Source organism: Notolepis coatsorum (genome assembly GCF_963971535.1).
Source record: "Notolepis coatsorum genome assembly, chromosome: 3".
NCBI classification, from domain to species: domain Eukaryota; kingdom Metazoa; phylum Chordata; class Actinopteri; order Aulopiformes; family Paralepididae; genus Notolepis; species Notolepis coatsorum.
In genome coordinates this window covers 88,865,153-88,884,755 of record NC_140167.1, presented here as the reverse complement: position 1 = coordinate 88,884,755, position 19,603 = coordinate 88,865,153, and the positions used below count along the sequence as shown (strand labels likewise).

Below are 19,603 nucleotides of genomic sequence, written 5' to 3'. Positions count from 1 at the left end.
TGTGTGTGTGTGTGTGTGTGTTTGTGCGTGTATGTGTGTTAGAGAGAGAGAGAGCAAGAGAAAGAGAGGCCCGTTTATTACCCCTTATTTAAGCTACTTTGACTGAGAACCAGCTCTTGCAGCAGTGGCCCTGGAGGAGGTTGCGGGGGAGGAGGGGAGGAAGGGAGGAGAGGAAGGGGGAGGGGAGGGGAGGGGAGGGGACACACACCTGGGAGTCGTACACCACGGCCCCTGAGCTACTATCAGGATGCGTTTGCAGCAAGGCTGTTGTTTCGTTGGGACTGCTTTTTTCTTTTAATCTGACATGCGTCTGGCAGCCATTGTTCTAGAATGGCTTGCATACCTGCGGCGTCTGGATCCAATGGGAGCCACATGCTGCTGTGATCTACAGAACCAGCAACACCACCACCTCCTCACCTCGTTCCTCCATCCCACCTCCTCACCTCGTTCCTCCAGCCCACCTCCTCACCTCGTTCCTCCAGCCCACCTCCTCACCTCGTTCCTCCAGCCCACCTCCTCACCTCGTACCTCCATCCCACCTCCTCACCTCGTTCCTCCAGCCCACCTCCTCACCTCGTTCCTCCAGCCCACCTTCTCACCTCGTACCTCCAGCCCACCTCCTCACCTCGTTCCTCCAGCCCACCTCCTCACCTCGTTCCTCCAGCCCACCTCCTCACCTCGTTCCTCCAGCCCACCTCCTCACCTCGTACCTCCAGCCCACCTCCTCACCTCGTTCCTCCAGCCCACCTCCTCACCTCGTACCTCCATCCCACCAGACCGACCCAGATAGCATTCTTCCAAGTAATGAACAAACTGAGTTAAACTGACTGAGGGCTACAGTCTAGAGACACAGAACTCAAATGAAGGAGGGGTTCAACAGCCCAAACTTGATCTGTCTTTACCAAGCAATGAAAGGGGATGCTGTGAGTGACAAGAGTCGTGACAGAACTAAATATCGATTTTGACTGAATTATCTGAAGTCTAAATACCTCTTCACATTAATTCTTCTCCAGGTGGGGCTGAACCTTTATAATTTTCTCTGACAGACTCAGTCCTTGGTTGGACATGTTGAGGCGGGCATGGCATTTCTGCCTGCCAGAGATTGATCTGACAGTGTTAGGTAGGGGTAGGGGGGGGGAGCAGTCTGGATCCAATGGGAGCCACATGCTGCTGTGATCTACAGAACCAGCAACACCACCACCTCCTCACCTCGTTCCTCCATCCCACCTCCTCACCTCGTTCCTCCAGCCCACCTCCTCACCTCGTTCCTCCAGCCCACCTCCTCACCTCGTTCCTCCAGCCCACCTCCTCACCTCGTACCTCCATCCCACCTCCTCACCTCGTTCCTCCAGCCCACCTCCTCACCTCGTTCCTCCAGCCCACCTTCTCACCTCGTACCTCCAGCCCACCTCCTCACCTCGTTCCTCCAGCCCACCTCCTCACCTCGTTCCTCCAGCCCACCTCCTCACCTCGTTCCTCCAGCCCACCTCCTCACCTCGTTCCTCCAGCCCACCTCCTCACCTCGTTCCTCCAGCCCACCTCCTCACCTCGTACCTCCAGCCCACCTCCTCACCTCGTTCCTCCAGCCCACCTCCTCACCTCGTTCCTCCAGCCCACCTCCTCACCTCGTTCCTCCAGCCCACCTCCTCACCTCGTTCCTCCAGCCCACCTCCTCACCTCGTACCTCCAGCCCACCTCCTCACCTCGTTCCTCCAGCCCACCTCCTCACCTCGTACCTCCATCCCACCAGACCGACCCAGATAGCATTCTTCCAAGTAATGAACAAACTGAGTTAAACTGACTGAGGGCTACAGTCTAGAGACACAGAACTCAAATGAAGGAGGGGTTCAACAGCCCAAACTTGATCTGTCTTTACCAAGCAATGAAAGGGGATGCTGTGAGTGACAAGAGTCGTGACAGAACTAAATATCGATTTTGACTGAATTATCTGAAGTCTAAATACCTCTTCACATTAATTCTTCTCCAGGTGGGGCTGAACCTTTATAATTTTCTCTGACAGACTCAGTCCTTGGTTGGACATGTTGAGGCGGGCATGGCATTTCTGCCTGCCAGAGATTGATCTGACAGTGTTAGGTAGGGGTAGGGGGGGGGAGCAGTCTGAATACCAGACATTGAGAAGACTGACACACACAGTGTATTTAACAATCTATTTTACAATCTTATGCCAAACTGGCTCATGTTTGATGGTTTTGTTGGAGTTGTTTTGTTTTGTTGGAATTCTCTGTTTGGTCTTGGACACAGTCCCATCTAATGGTTCAGATAAACCCTGGTGTTATGATCCATTTCGTAGCACAACTATCTAGTTTCCATACAGATTCTCACTCTTTTTATTTTCAAGCGTAAAAATGTGCATCTTTTCTAGCAAGTCGCAAAACATTGCTAGTAGTAGTGTGACCTAATTCCTCATTTGACGTTTCAGTAGTCCCAGGGCAGGCAGGTCCTAAACCCCTGGTTAGCGATGCACTGGCCTGGAGCGATCCAATCTACTGTCTGCCTGTTACGGTGAATGACCTCTGGGTGCTCCTCTGAGCAGCAACATCAACAACTCTCCACTCTGCCAAACAAGAGCAGGCAGCCGCGAGCAGTTCCTTCCTCTCCAATTCATAACTTCTCTCTTAAATCAAGCGAGCCTTCAACCTGCTCATGTGAAGCACGCATGTTGTCTCCAAGATGGAGCTGGGAAAGAGGGGGCTGGGAGTCGGCGAGACGGGATTAGGGAAGCTGATAGAGGAGGAAAGAGAAGCTGATAGAGTAGAAGGAGGAGCTGGAAGAGGAGGGGGAGGAGCTGGAAGAGGAGGAGGAGGAGCTGGAAGAGGAGGAGGAGGAGCTGGAAGAGGAGGAGGAGGAGCTGGAAGAGGAGGAAAGGGGAGCTGGAGAAGGAGAAGGAGGAGCTGGAAGAGGAGGAGGAGGAGCTGGAAGAGGAGGAGGAGGAGCTGGAAGAGGAGGAGGAGGAGCTGGAAGAGGAGGAGGAGGAGCTGGAAGAGGAGGAAAGGGGAGCTGGAGAAGGAGAAGGAGGAGCTGGAAGAGGAGGAGGAGGAGCTGGAAGAGGAGGAGGAGGAGCTGGAAGAGGAGGGGGAGGAGCTGGAAGAGGAGGAGGAGGAGCTGGAAGAGGAGGAAAGGGGAGCTGGAGAAGGAGAAGGAGGAGCTGGAAGAGGAGGAGGAGGAGCTGGAAGAGGAGGAGGAGGAGCTGGAAGAGGAGGAGGAGGAGCTGGAAGAGGAGGAAAGGGGAGCTGGAGAAGGAGAAGGAGGAGCTGGAAGAGGAGGAGGAGGAGCTGGAAGAGGAGGAGGAGGAGCTGGAAGAGGAGGAGGAGGAGCTGGAAGAGGAGGAGGAGGAGCTGGAAGAGGAGGAAAGGGGAGCTGGAGAAGGAGAAGGAGGAGCTGGAAGAGGAGGAGGAGGAGCTGGAAGAGGAGGAGGAGGAGCTGGAAGAGGAGGGGGAGGAGCTGGAAGAGGAGGAGGAGGAGCTGGAAGAGGAGGAAAGGGGAGCTGGAGAAGGAGAAGGAGGAGCTGGAAGAGGAGGAGGAGGGGCTGGAAGAGGAGGAGGAGGAGCTGGAAGAGGAGGAGGAGGAGCTGGAAGAGGAGGAAAGGGGAGCTGGAGAAGGAGAAGGAGGAGCTGGAAGAGGAGGAGGAGGAGCTGGAAGAGGAGGAGGAGGAGCTGGAAGAGGAGGAAAGGGGAGCTGGAGAAGGAGAAGGAGGAGCAACCCCCAGAGGTAGGGAGATGAAGGGAGCAGGGAACAGAGGAGACGGGAGTGAGGAGAGTGTAGGGGATTTGGAACTGAGGACCTGGAAGAAGTGAGAAAGCAGAGAGTGGGGAGCACAGAGAGTGGGGAGCACAGAGAGTGGGGAGCACAGAGAGTGGGGGGAGCACAGAGAGTGGGGAGCACAGAGAGTGGGGAGCACAGAGAGTGGGGAGCACAGAGAGTGGGGGGAGCACAGAGAGTGGGGAGCACAGAGAGTGGGGAGCACAGAGAGTGGGGAGCACAGAGAGTGGGGGGAGCACAGAGAGTGGGGGGAGCACAGAGAGTGGGGAGCACAGAGAGTGGGGAGCACAGAGAGTGGGGAGCACAGAGAGTGGGGAGCACAGAGAGTGGGGAGCACAGAGAGTGGGGGGAGCACAGAGAGTGGGGAGCACAGAGAGTGGGGAGCACAGAGAGTGGGGGGAGCACAGAGAGTGGGGAGCACAGAGAGTGGGGAGCACAGAGAGTGGGTGGAGCACAGAGAGTGGGGAGCACAGAGAGTGGGTGGAGCACAGAGAGTGGGGAGCACAGAGAGTGGGGAGCACAGAGAGTGGGGAGCACAGAGAGTGGGTGGAGCACAGAGAGTGGGGAGCACAGAGAGTGGGGAGCACAGAGAGTGGGGGGAGCACAGAGAGTGGGGAGCACAGAGAGTGGGGAGCACAGAGAGTGGGGAGCACAGAGAGTGGGGAGCACAGAGAGTGGGGAGCACAGAGAGTGGGGGGAGCACAGAGAGTGGGGAGCACAGAGAGTGGGGAGCACAGAGAGTGGGGAGCACAGAGAGTGGGGAGCACAGAGAGTGGGGAGCACAGAGAGTGGGGGGAGCACAGAGAGTGGGGAGCACAGAGAGTGGGGAGCACAGAGAGTGGGGAGCACAGAGAGTGGGGAGCACAGAGAGTGGGTGGAGCACAGAGAGTGGGGAGCACAGAGAGTGGGGAGCACAGAGAGTGGGGAGCACAGAGAGTGGGTGGAGCACAGAGAGTGGGGAGCACAGAGAGTGGGGAGCACAGAGAGTGGGGAGCACAGAGAGTGGGGGGAGCACAGAGAGTGGGGAGCACAGAGAGTGGGGAGCACAGAGAGTGGGGAGAGCACAGAGAGTGGGGAGCACAGAGAGTGGGGAGCACAGAGAGTGGGGAGCACAGAGAGAGAGCACCCCTGGAGCGAGTGCCCGGCCGAGGACCAAGTGGTGGAAGCGGGGCCGTCTCTCGTGTTCTCCCCTGCCCACTAAATCATCTTTACGCTTCCCAGTACCTCTCCCAGGGGCCCCGGCAGTTAAAGCCGGTGACACAATATTACTTAACATTATAAAAATTCCTGCCGGCTTGGGGCTCCATCCCCGGTTCCGTCCTCAAGGGAGGAATAACGTCCAGGCTCCAGCCAGGGAAGATTTAATGCCCTGCTTTATGAGAGCAGTTTTCTTTCCCCTTCTCATCTCCCTCGCTACGCCTTCTTGGCTCTTTCACTTACAACCTATGTTTAAGAAAACAGAGCCCCTCTATTTGTTTCTTTATACATTTCCCTCTCGTTTTTCTTTCTTTTTTTCTTCTCCTTTCCACGGTACAGTGTAAGCAGCTTGCCTCATCCTTTTGGCCACCGTGGGCAGGGTTCTGTAATGGAATGTCTTGCTGTCATTGAGGAGTTGTTGGCTCAGGGCTGCAGCGTTCAAACCAACACTGGGAGGGCTGTTGTTTATGGATGAGTGTGTGTTTATTAGCCAAGCCGAGTCCCCCGGGGCCGCCCTTGGCCTTTCCCTGTGTCTCCCCTGCCTCTCCTCCACTGTGGCCCGCTGAAAGCGCGGTTCATAAACCTCCGGTCACCCTCCCAGGCCGGGAGAGATGCGGAGAGTTCACTCCTGGGATCGGTATTTGTGTAAGTTGCGGAATGCTTTCGGGGAATATCCCGGGCCCGGCCACATGCAGAAACATTCCTTGATTTGGCTTTTGTGAAATTCCATTATCACAGCTGCTGCATCCTGTGGCGGCAATCAAAAAACCCACCGCACCCCTCTGCTCTCCGCTCTCACTCCTCTCTGATTTCATCCCATCCATCTGTTCATCCAGTGCTTCGCACTCTCTCTCTATCCATCCATACTCCTCTTTCCCTGTTGGTTTCTCCCTCTGTACCTCTACCCCTCCCTCTATACCTCTACCCCTCCCTCTCTCTTTTGACAGATTGAAAGGGTCTGAGTTCCATCTCACACCAGACGTTAAACAAGCCTCCAGCACCAACGTTTGAGTGCTTTAAATAATTACTAGGGTTAGGGCGATTAATCCTGTTTCAATTTAAATAAAAATTTTGGCTGGCCACGATCATCAAAACAAGACAAAACAAGACAAAACTATTATTTTGCTGCATGCTGTGTTGCTCGCATTTAGTCTTGTCTTGTAAATGCAGTGCACCCTTCCTTCACAACGGTGTGCTCCGCCCCTTCCCCCTCAAGCCCAAACAGTAGTTTCTTGTAGAAGATGACAGAAAGGCAGCCTTTGGTCAAGAAGAAAGGTACATCTAAGTCAGTCGTCGTTATACGATGTTCTCAAATAAATGAGTAACTGTGTTTAACACATTGGACGCCAGACCCGAGATAAGTCGGGTTAACTCGCCGAACGTTGGGTGCCAAACCCAAGAAAAGTCGGGTTTTCATAGTTATTTCTTTTATTCGATATTTCCCTTCATAATCCATCCATCCAGCCTGATGTTATCATTGGGAATGGGTCTGAGATCGCAAACGTCCAATACCGGCACCTAACGCCTTGCGGCTGCTATTGCACATCATTGGAAAACCCCTCTGGCTTGGGCTGTGTGTCGATCTAAGAAGTCCGGTCCGGGTTTTCCTTCGCGGGCATGATAGAATGGCCCTGTTTTTCAATGTGTATATAATGTAAATATCTGCAGATGACGGCATCTACTCGTAGATCTCAGAGGAGGAGGACAACAGCCAGGGAAAACAGAAGAAAAGAGAAGCAGAGCAGGCAGAGGGCTGGAGATCGGGGGTAGCAGACAGCAGCACCAATGCCGTGTCAACAAAGATAGTGGGTTGCCTCAGGATGGGAGTTACTATCAACAGAGAAGCCGTAGCTATGGGGAGATAGAGAGGGACGTTTAGTGTGTCAAAGATGACCAGACTGCAGTTGCCATGGTATCGTGTCACTTAGTAACGAGAAAAGGGGGCCGGCCCCGTTGCTAGGGGAAATACGTTATGCTCTCACCTCCATAGCCATGAAGTGCTTTGAGAAGCTAGTGAAGGGCTACATCTGTTCCTCCCTCCCCATCAACCTGGACCCCCTGCAATTTGCATACCTCCCCAACAGGTCCACGGAGGATGCCATAGCCTATGTGCTGCACACAGCAGCATCACACCTGGACAAGAGGCAGGGGAACTATGTGAGAATGCTGTTCATCGACTACAGCTCAGCATTCAATACCATAGTCCCCTCCAAACTCATAACCAAGCTCAGGGACCTGGGCTTGAACTATAACCTCTGCCAGTGGGTCTTGGACTTCCTGACGGGTAGACCCCAGGTGGTGAGAGCAGGCAACTGCACCTCCTCATCCATCACGCTCAACATAGGGGCCCCCCAGGGCTGTGTTCTGAGTCACCTCCTCTACTCCCTGTACACCCTGTACACACATGACTGAAACATAATACCGATAATCTAGCGTTGATTTCAGATTGATTGTTGATCCAAGCGAGGAATGGCACGATTCCTTGTGAAATGCACTAAAACGCTGTTTAGCCGCGTTTCCTGGGATTACACAGAATTACTCTAAAACTATACTCATATTCACCACGGTATAAAACGGGAATGTATGAATGAAAAAATTATCTGTTTTTTGCATCTTGACCGGAAGAAACTAAATGACAATCGACTATATTATTAGATCCACAGCTATAATATTTAATATAGTTTTAGCACTGCAAACACCGGCATGTATCCCTATTCATTACAGCACTGGCACACATGGCCATATGCCCACAGCGACCTCTGGCGCTGACCTAGTTAATAATCGTGATTTCAATATCAATCAAAAAGTTTTCTCGCATTTTCTTTTTCTACCTCAAGTCTTTTCCCTGTTCGCACAAGTGGATCTGATGCAGTTCTGCTGCAGTTCTGTTGTGTTTTCCAGCTCTGGGTCTGCGGATGTGTGTGCTGCAAGCTAAACTTTATCTTATTATTTTATTTTATTCAACCCTTTATTTGCTTCTACCTTAACCAATAAGTTACCAATAACGAGATATCTCGTTTCTGAGAGCCAACGTTTGATCGCCAATAACGAGATATCTCGTTTTTTGTTCCTTTTTCCTTTTTTTCTATTTTCTTATTCTAAACACTTGCGCGAGCCTTTGTGAGTGTGCCTGGGACCTGCAATGACGATTGAATCCCGACAGGTGGCAGTATCGCCTATCTTATGAACTGCATGGGCCAGTTCAGTGAGAGCAACCAAAGCACTAGGGATCACTAGGGAGTGAGCAGCAGTGAGCAAACTACAGCCACCTAACTTTCGACAATGGCGATCGCCTAGAGCGAACTATTGGCTATTATGAAGAAGAAGACAAAACGGATTATATGGATGATGATTATGGATGATAAGGTGCGTTTCCACCAGACTATGTTGGACTCAGCACTTCTGGTAAATCATAAAAATACTATAGTCAAACCTATGAGGAAACCTATTGGGCTCCGTGGTATAGTCTGGCCCGAGCAGACTGTAGAAGAAGCCAACGGATGAGGGCCACCTAACGTTATATGTATTGATCCTCTTCTGATCCAAGACACTTGGAGCGAGAGTGGAGTACCTGCTGACAAAGGTAACGTCTATTTTACCGAACCCCATCATAAAACATGCTTTTGTAATGATCGCAGCGTCGGAAAACCCCATTGGCTTTGTGAAGAAACATGGTCGTGTTTACCTTTGACCTGGCAATAATATAGGTTTCAGGCGAGCAGCCGCAAGATTTGCACATATGCGCACAAAACACTATATCTCACAATCTAGAAAACCAGCCTGGATTATTGTGAAACGGGGCGATGTTTAGTGTGGTATAGCGCACAAACGAAGGTATGTAGAAATGAACCGTTTTGTTCCTGTTGGAGTATAAATAGTGCCTGTCAAATGAGCCATACTATTGTCTCCATAGCTATAATATAGAATATATACGATGGGTCCGCAAACATCGTGAAAATGGTCAATAACGCTGGCGCCAGGGAGTAAAGATGGAAAAACAGTGTGGCAGTCAATGAGTTAATTGTCTGTCTGTTAATGTTGCACCAAACGACCAAATCAAATTCCTTGTAAGTACAAACCACTTGGCAATAAAGACCTTTCTGATCCTGCTTCTGATAAACCCTGCTTCTGATTCTGATAAACCCTGTGTGTGAACATAAGTGCTGCGCAAATCCAGCGTTTACGTTTTACAGTATGTTGTTACGTGAAAAATGTGATAGACTAGAATCATAGCTATGGGCTGACAGCCACCATACGAGCATGCCTGGGAGCAGGTGCTTAGCGTGCCTGCCAGTCATGCTAAACTGACGGAGCCTGCCAAAACCCTGTACCTTTCCTCGCCATGTTGGGTCCCTCCCTCATCAGGCTCCCCTCTCCTCTCTTTCTATCTCTATCCTTAACCCGGTGTATCCGATCAAAACTAGAATAATATCTATAATATCTTGCTGTGCTCCTCTTTACCCAGCTCGTCCTTGTGCGATAAATCATGCCAATTTGACTGTGATTAAGCCCACCTGCATGGCTGAAGAGTGCCTGAAGGTTGGTCCTACATTCACTCTTTGCCAACCAAAGCTCTTTTGGTAAATGAGCTGATAACAGACCATAGTCTCGACGTACTGGGCCTCACTGAGACATGGCTTAAACCTAATGACTTCCTGCCTTTAAATGAGGCTTCCCCCCCTAATTACAGTAGCTCTCATATCGCACGCACCTCCAAGAAAGGAGGCGGGGTTGCTCTGATTTACGACTCCAAGCACAACTTTCTCTCCTACTCAAACTGCAAGTTTTATTCTTTTGAGGTGCTCCCTCTCCACCAGAAAGTGTGACGGTCTGATTTCTACCTCCACTGCATCCTTTGTAATGGCTGTCCTTTATCCGCCAGGCCCTTACGCCCTCTTTCTAGATGAGTTTTCCACTCTCATCTCTGAGCTTGTTACTTACTAATTGTTGGTGATTTTAACATTAATTTCAACAAAACTCTTGACATCATTGACTCTTTCGGTCTCATTCAAACCGTTCACCAACCCACTCACCGTGGTGGGAACACCCTTGACTTAGTTTCACTGTGTCAGACTTGACCGATGTGCCTGCCCTATCAGACCATTACTTCATCAAATTTCAAATAGATTTGACGGCTTCTCGCCCAGATATGTGTGGAATCCTACATGAGCCGTCGTATTAACGCCTCCACTGTCCCAACGCTTGTTTAGAGCTCTATCCCACTTAGCCCTCTCTTTTAGAACTATCATTTGTTTTAGATCTCTATCCCACTTAGCCCTCACTTTTAGAACTATCATTTGTTTTAGATCTCTATCCCACTTAGCCCTCTCTTTTAGAACTATCATTTGTTTTAGATCTCTATCCCACTTAGCCCGCTCTTTTAGAACTATCATTTGTTTTAGATCGCTATCCCATTTAGCCCTCTCTTTTAGAACTATCATTAGTTTTAGATCGCTATCCCATTTAGCCCTCTCTTTTAGAACTATCATTTGTTTTAGATCTCTATCCCACTTAGCCCTCTCTTTTAGAACTATCATTTGTTTTAGATCTCTATCCCACTTAGCCCTCTCTTTTAGAACTATCATTAGTTTTAGATCTCTATCCCACTTAGCCCTCTCTTTTAGAACTATCATTTGTTTTAGATCTCTATCCCACTTAGCCCTCTCTTTTAGAACTATCATTAGTTTTAGATCTCTATCCCATTTAGCCCTCTCTTTTAGAACTATCATTTGTTTTAGATCTCTATCCCATTTAGCCCTCTCTTTTAGAACTATCATTTGTTTTAGATCTCTATCCCACTTAGCCCTCTCTTTTAGACCTATCATTTGTTTTAGATCTCTATCCCACTTAGCCCTCTCTTTTATAACTGTATTTGTGTTAGATCTCTATCCCACTTAGCCCTCTCTTTTAGAACTGTATTTGTGTTAGATCTCTATCCCACTTAGCCCTCTCTTTTAGAACTGTATTTGTTTAGAGCTCTATCCCACTTGGCCATCTCTTTTAGAACTGTATTCGTTTTAGAGCTTTAAGTTTAAGTTAAATGGGCATTTTGCAGATTTTTGCAGAGTGGATCCTATATTTCTGTTCCACCGTATGATGTTACCCAGCGTTCCTCAGCTATCTCTTAAACTTTCCTCTAGTTGGTTCTACTACAGTTGAAAATAGTTGAGGAAATAATATCTGCAGTTCACTAGAGGTCTGCTCTCCAGACACAGAACACCTTGGTATCACATGTTCTCCTTGATTAGGAATCTTTAACCTCAAATATGATCCCCCTCTCTCTTCCTCCCTACCTCTCCCCTGCTCTCTCTCTCTCTCTCTCTCTCTCTCTCTCTCTCTCTCTCTCTCTCTCTCTCTCTCTCTCTCTCTCTCTCTCTCCTCTCTCTCTCTCTCTCTCTCTCTCTCTCTCTCCTTCTCTCTCTCTCTCCCTGCTCTCTCCCTCCCTGCTCTCTCCCTCCCCTGCTCTCTCCCTCCCTGCTCTCTCTCTCTCTCTCTCTCTCTCTCTCTCTCTCTCTCTCTCTCTCTCTCTCTCTCTCTCTCTCTCTCTCTCTCTCTCTCTCTCTCCTCTCTCTCTCTCTCTCCCCTGCTCCTCTCTCTCTCCCCCTCTCTCTCCCTCCCTGCTCTCTCTCCCTCCCTGCTCTCTCCCTCCCCTGCTCTCTCTCCCTCCCTGCTCTCTCTCTCTCTCTCTCCCTCTCCCTGCTCTCTCTCCCTCCCTGCTCTCTCTCCTTCCCTGCTCTCTCTCTCTCTCCTCTCTCTCCTCTCTCTCTCTCTCTCTCTCTCTCGCTCTCTCGCTCTCTCTCTTCTCCTCCAGGCTGACAGCGTTTGTGCTGAAGTCCTTCGCCCAGTCTCGAGGCTTCATCTTCATTGATCCTGAGGAGCTGCGTGCCGCCAAGTCGTGGCTCATCCGGCACCAGCGGGGGGAAGGCTCCTTCCCTGCCATGGGACGCATCCTCAACAAGGACCTGCAGGTAGGAGGGCTCTCTGTGGGGCAGTGAGCACACTGTGTGCTTGGCTTAAAGATGTCATGTCTTTCAGTGTGACTAATGCATGGGCGGCAGAACGGTACAAAATAGACGTGTTTCAGCACTTTGTGTGTGTGTGTGTGTGTGTGTGTGTGTGTGTGTGTGTGTGTGTGTGTGTGTGTGTGTGTGTGTGTGTGTGTGTGTGTGTGTGTGTGTGTGTCATGTGAAGGCTAATGCACAGTGTCCACATTTCCACAGGGAGGTATTCACGGGAAGATCTCACTGACGGCTTATGTAGTAGCAGCTCTCCTGGAGACGGGCATTACCACTGAGGTGAGCGGGCCGACCAGAACACACTGTATAACCTCAGTCCATCACCCAGATATGACCAGAACACACTGTATAACCTCAGTCCATCACCCAGATATGACCAGAACACACTGTATAACCTCAGTCCATCACCCAGATATGACCAGAACACACTGTATAACCTCAGTCCATCACCCAGATATGACCAGAACACACTGTATAACCTCAGTCCATCACTCAGATATGACCAGAACACACTGTATAACCTCAGTCCACCACTCAGATATGACCAGAACACACTGTATAACCTCAGTCCATCACCCAGATATGACCAGAACACACTGTATAACCTCAGTCCATCACCCAGATATGACCAGAACAGTATAGAATAAAATAAAATTTATATATAAACTAAATGAAAATAAAATAAAAGTACAATATAATATAATATAGGAATATAATATAATGTGATTAAATTTTTTTTTAATATAGATTTTTTTTAAATCAAGAGCTGCCTGCCTACCTGCCTCTCCACTTTCCTTTAATTTCAAACCTTTATTTAAACTCGAAAGGCAACATTTACAGTCATGTCGAGTGTACACAAATAAAAAAGACATATAAAATCACACAGCATATAAAATCATAACAATAAGACAAGTAAGGATAACAATCAATTAAAACGTGTACAACTTGATTGACAAAGGTTGGAGATCAAGGTTTTAAACTCAGCAACAAAGGGGAGAATCTCAAGCTTTAAGGACAGTTGGAGTTCATTCCTTTTTTTTATCCACTTTTTCTCCCATTTTCTATATTTTTCCTCCCATCCCAATTTCGTATCATCCAATTCAACCCTCCCCTGTCACGAACGCTGTTTTTTGCCTCCCACAAGCCGGCTGCAATGTGTGCAAAGCTGACTTCATTACTGCCTACGCCCATAGTCAAAATCTGCAGCTCCTGGCTCTAACTGAGACCTGGATAACCCCCAATAACTCATCAACACCTGCAGCATTATCTACAAACTATAACTTCACTCACACACCTCGACCTTCCAGGCGGGGTGGAGGCACTGGCCTCATGACATCTCCTTCATGGACTACAAACGTAACACCCCTCCCAGCACTGTCACTCTCCTCTTTTGAATATCATGCAGTATCTGTCTCTAATCCTTTCAATCTCACCATTGTTACACTCTACCGCCCTCCAGGTCCGCTCGATCACTTCACAGATGAGCTGGACATGCTTCTAAGCTCCTTACCGGAAGATGGTACCCCTCTCCTTCTATTGGGCGACTTCAACCTGCCTGACTCATCTCAGTCAGTCATAGTAGTCTCCCTCCTACAATCATTTGACCTGACTCCCACTGCCATGCCTCCCACCCACAAAGCAGGCAACTCCTTGGATCTCATATTTTCACGTAACTCCAGCATCATTAACACCACGGTAACTCCCCTACATGTATCTGACCATTCCTTCATATCCTTCTCACTAACTCTCATGCTTAACCAAAAGGTCTTCACCCCAACTCAAACCGTCTCACTCAGACGCAACCTGCCCTCCCTATCCCCCTCCACCCTCTCCTCTGACATACTATCCACTCTACCTTTGAGTGACACCTTCTCTGCTCTCTCCACAGAGATGGCAACCTCCACCCTCCTCTCAGCCCTTGCAACCTCCTTCGACAAGCTCTGTCCCCTCGTTGAGAAACCTGCCCGCCGTTCCCCACCCAGTCCATGGCTGACAGATCCAGTGAGAGAACAAAGACAGGTCCTGAGAGCAGCTGAAAGGAAGTATAGAAAGTCACGCCTCACTGCTGACATCGACACATATCACAACCTCTTGTTAACATTCTCCAAAACCATTACTAATGCCAAAGCTTCTTTCTTTCACCATAGGATCGAGGCCTCTGCCAAGAATCTTCGCAAACTGCATGCTACCATGTCCTCCCTCCTCACTCCCCCCCCACCCCCCCCTCCCTCATCTTTCTCTGCCGAAGACTTTGCGATCTTCTTTGAGGAAAAAGTGGAGAACATCCGCAGCTCCTTCTCCCAACCCCCCACCCATTCCAAATGCTGAATCGAGAACCTCATCCTTCACTCTGTCATCTTTCTCTCCCATTACAGAAGCCGAGACCCTGACACTGGTAACGTCGAACCGTCCGACTACATGCCAGCTGGACCGGCTACCTTCCCCACTCCTCCAGTCCATAGCACCAGACATCCTCCCATTCCTAACTGCAACCATCAACTCCTCACTCAACTCGGGGGTGGTCCCCACCTCCCTAAAACAAGCCAGAGTCACGCCCCTCATAAAAAAACCATCCCTGAACCCTACCGTCATAGGCAACTACCGTCCTGTCTCTCTTCTCTCCTTCCTTTCTAAAACACTTGAACGTGCTGTATCCAACCAACTTACTGCTTATCTCTTACAGAATGACCTCCTAGACCCTAATCAGTCAGGCTTCAGGACTGGTCACTCCACAGAGACAGCCCTCATTGCGGTCACAGAGGCACTTCACTTAGCAAAAGCGAAAGGCCTCTCCTCTGTCCTGATTCTCCTAGATCTATCTGCAGCCTTCGACACAGTCAACCACCAGATCCTCCTCGCGGCCCTCGCAGGAATGGGAGTGGCTGGCTCTGCGCTGACATGGTTGTCATCATACCTCAATGACCGCTCCTACCAAGTGTCATGGAGAGGGACCCTGTCGGCCACCCGCCCCCTGCGGACGGGTGTCCCCCAGGGCTCGGTTTTAGGACCCCTTCTCTTCTCCCTCTACACTAAATCACTGGGTAACATTATCACGTCTCATGGCTTCTCCTACCACTGTTATGCCGACGATACTCAACTCTTCCTCTCCTTCCCTCCCTCAGATATCCACGTCTCTGAGCGGATCTCGGCCTGTCTGTCCGACATCTCCGCCTGGATGACGACCAACCACCTCAAACTGAACCTAAGCAAAACAGAATTGCTCCACCTGCCGGCCAAATCCTCCCCCCTGACCGACCTTTCCATCACAGTCGAGAATGCAGCTGTGACCGCGTCCCCGACCGCCAAGAACCTTGGTGTTGTCCTCGACGACCAGTTGAACTTCTCTGCTCACATCGCAGCGACAACCAGAACCTGCCGATTCCTCCTGAGCAACGTCAGAAGGATACGCCCCTTCCTGACAAAAGAAGCCACCCAACTCCTCGTCCAATCAACAGTCATCTCCCGCCTCGACTACTGCAACGCACTGCTCGCTGGCCTCCCGGCCACTGCCACTAAGCCTCTTCAACTCATTCAGAACGCAGCGGCCCGCCTGATCTCAAACCTACCGAAGTCGGCCCATGTCACCCCACTTCTTAGGGACCTGCACTGGCTCCCCATTGCTGCACGAATCCGCTTCAAGGCCCTTGACCTAGCATACCGTGCGGCAAAGGGAACTGCTCCCGCCTACCTCCGGTCAATGGTCTCTAACTACACACCCTCAAGACCCCTACGCTCTGCATCTTCTGGCCGCCTCAGACCTACTCCTATCCAAGCTCCGGGAGGGTCATCAAAGAGAAGTCGCCTATTCTCAGTCCTTGCCCCACAATGGTGGAATGAACTACCCACCCCAGTTAGGACAGCCGAAACACGTCCAATCTTTCGCCGTCGACTAAAGACTCACTTCTTCAACCATTATCTGAATTAAAAAAAAAAAAAAAAAAAAAAAAAAAAAAAAAATCTAACCCTAACTAACCATACTGTCATGCACTTGTCCTAATAAACTAACCTACACTGTAGCACTCAACACTTTGATGAACATTGTTACTCAGCTGATAGAGTTGTGCTCTTCCTGATGGCTTGTCGTACAGAACTTGTAAGTCGCTTTGGATAAAAGCGTCAGCTAAATGACTAAATGTAAATGTAAATGTAAATGTGGACTAAGTCATACATAGCACAAGTCCCCTCCGGTACTTGAGGTAACAGCAGTCGCATCTTTTCACCTGCGCAGCTCGATCTCTCAGTGGCGAGGAGTAACGCGTGGGAGGCTCACGCTGCCCCCGACACTTCCTGATTCTACTGCGCAGGCGCACCAACCGACCTGTAGAAGTCGCTGTCCACAACGCCCGATCCCCACCCATCAGTTTCCCACCCCCTAATACGGCCAATGTGTATTAGTATGAACGACCAGCTAAACTGAAAGCAATGTGGAGCGCTGGGCTCGAACAGGCAAGCCCAGCGTCTCCGTCATTCGTGGCGAGCGCCTTGCCCACTACGCCACATAGCCGCCCAGTTGGAGTTAATTCCTTTACTATTTCATTTAAAAGAAATAGTAGCCAAGTATAGAAGACAGAACTCTACAATGTTCTTGAGCTTTATGGATGCCTCTAAGGCATTCGATAGAATAAACCATAACATACTGTTCCAAAAACTGTCCCAAAGAGGGGTTCATAAGATCATAGTTAGGATTTTAGCATTTTGGTATGACCATCAGCTTATACAAGTTAAATGGGGTAACTCGATGTCAGCTCATTTTAATGTGGGTAATGGAGTAAGACAGGGCGGGATTTAGTCTCCCTTCCTGTTCAATGTGTATATGGATGATCTCTCCACTAAACTAAGGGAATGTAAGACTGAATGCATGGTGGGGGAGAGCCTTATCAACCATCTGATCTATGCTGATGACTTAAGGCCTCTGCATGCTACTAGTGCTGGTTTACAGCAACTGCTTAAAATCTGCTCTGTGTGGTATACAACATGATATCAAATTCAACCCTAAAGAGTGTTGTCATGATTGTGAAAACTAAGGAGGACCAGAAGCAAAAGTTGCCCTCCTTCTTGTTGTCTGACTGCGCTCTAGATGTGGTGAAGAGTGTGCGATATTTGGGTCACAATATATCACTGATGACATGTGTGATTGATTGATTGATTGATTGAAAACTTTATTAACAGATTGCAGAATGGGTACAATACAGTACAGCTCAATACACACAATTGTTAAGGGGATGCAGACCAGAGAAAGACTTTCGTCTTGTTTACATCAGGGTCCCCCATTTTCAATTCATCAGGATGATGATGTTGATGTGCAGCGCCAGTGCTGCAAACTATATGCACAGGCCAATATGCTGGCACGGAAATTGTATATGTGTACAGACAATGTAAAGATAAGCCTGTTCAGAGCCTATTGTACTCCATTTTATACTGCACACCTATGGTGTAATTATAGCACAGCAACCATTTAAAAACTGCAGGTAGAAGATCCTCCTTAAGCTCCCAAGACGGACTAGTGCGAGCCATTTGTTTGTGACTACAAATGTCCCCACCTTCCATGCTCTGCTGAGGAACCTGATGTTTAAATGTATGTGTCGTTTATTAGAGTAAAAAAACAAGATAATACGGTATGTGCCATTAGTGATGTAAAACGAAGTGATACAAGGTACTCCTCTGATTTGTGGAAACATTGGAACCGATGCCTTTATGTATTTTATATGTTGTTGGCCTAGTTTCTTTTGTTATTGTATTCTTGTTGTTGTTTTATATATGTGAAATATGGACCTTGAGTCTGAAATAAAGTCTTCATCATCATCATCATCATCATCATCATCATCACCATCATCATGAGCTAGAGGGGCATCATAGCAAAATGCTGATTCACCCTGTTCAGAGCAAACTCAGGGGACCATAAGGACCAGCCAGTCGCTAGAAGGGGTTCCATACTCCATATAGGTACCACAATTCCATTCCAATAATGATGTAGTATAGGAGGTAGCTTATCAATAATGATGTAGTATAAGGAGGTAACTTACCAATAATGATGTAGTATAAGGAGGTAGCTTACCAATAATGATGTAGTATAGGAGGTAGCTTACCAATAATGATGTAGTATAGGAGGTAGCTTACCAATAATGATGTAGTATAAGGAGGTAACTTACCAATAATGATGTAGTATAAGGAGGTAACTTACCAATAATGATGTAGTATAAGGAGGTAGCTTACCAATAATGATGTCGTATAAGGAGGTAGCTTACCAATAATGATGTAGTATAAGGAGGTAGCTTACCAATAATGATGTAGTATAAGGAGGTAGCTTACCTATAATGATCTAGTATAAGGAGGTAGCTTACCAATAATGATGTAGTATAAGGAGGTAGCTTACCAATAATGATGTAGTATAAGGAGGTAGCTTACCAATAATGATCTAGTATAAGGAGGTAGCTTACCAATAATGATGTAGTATAAGGAGGTAGCTTACCAATAATGATGTAGTATAAGCAGGTAGCTTACCAATAATGATATAGTATAAGGAGGTAGCTTACCAATAATGATATAGTATAAGGAGGTAGCTTACCAATAATGATGTAGTATAAGGAGGTAGCTTACCAATAATGATGTAGTATAAGGAGGTAGCTTACCAATAATGATGTAGTATAAGCAGGTAGCTTACCAATAATGATATAGTATAAGGAGGTAGCTTACCAATAATGATGTAGTATAAGCAGGTAGCTTACCAATAATGATGTAGTATAAGCAGGTAGCTTACCAATAAGGGCCTTAAAAGCGCCTCTCATTAGCGAGAACCAACCAAACCTTCTCACTTGACCCAGTCACACATAGCTACTGTGGATCCCACACGGGTCGCGCGTGAACGGGAACTGTAGGCGGTTGTCCTGGCGACCGGCCCACTCGTAATTGTTATGCCCTTATCTAATATCTAATCACTCTCTGGATGACATCAAAAGATTCATGAGGGAGATATGTGGAGACGGAGGAGCCCTGTGAAAGGTACACCTCGGTCACATTCCTCTCTCTCTCACTCTCTCTCTCTCTCTCTCTCTCTCTCTCTCTCTCTCTCTCGCTCTCTTTCCTTCTTACTCTTTATTTCCCCACCTCTCTCTCTCTCTCTCTCTCTCTCTCTCTCTCTCTCTCTCTCTCTCTCTCTCTCGCTCTCTTTCCTTCTTACTCTTTATTTCCCCACCTCTCTCTCTCTTTCTCTCTCTCGCTCTTTCCTTCTCACTCTTTATTTCCTCACCTCCCTCTCTCCCCCCTCTCTCTCTCTTTCTCTCTCTCGCTCTTTCCTTCTTACTCTTTATTTCCTCACCTCCCTCTCCCCCCCTCCCTCTCTCTCTCTCTCTCTCTCTCTCTCTCTCTCTCTCTCTCTCTCTCTCTCTCTCTCTCTCTCTTCTCCCTCACACGTCTAGTTCAACAGTAAAACAAAATAGTAGTTGAACAATAGTATTGTTCAGTCACTCCTACATGACGTGACAGGCAGCTAAGTGCTTGTGAGAGGAGGTGTTCCAACACGGTACCTACTGCTGAGGTCTCCCTGTGCTCTTAACCACGAGTCCTTGTGATATTTCAGCCACGATACAATAATATAGTGATTCTTTATTTTC

The 19,603-nt window shown here is 48.6% G+C and overlaps 1 protein-coding gene across 2 annotated transcripts in view; it reads left to right on the top strand.

The window, feature by feature from the left end:
* cpamd8 (C3 and PZP like alpha-2-macroglobulin domain containing 8) overlaps positions 1-19,603 on the top strand; it is a 130,646-nt gene that overhangs the window by 53,794 nt on the left and 57,249 nt on the right. For both annotated transcript variants that reach the window (XM_084311559.1, XM_084311558.1), the window contains exons 29-30: positions 11,789-11,945; positions 12,198-12,272. In XM_084311559.1, coding sequence (XP_084167685.1) covers positions 11,789-11,945; positions 12,198-12,272 — 232 coding nt within the window. The remainder of the gene's footprint in view (positions 1-11,788; positions 11,946-12,197; positions 12,273-19,603) is intronic.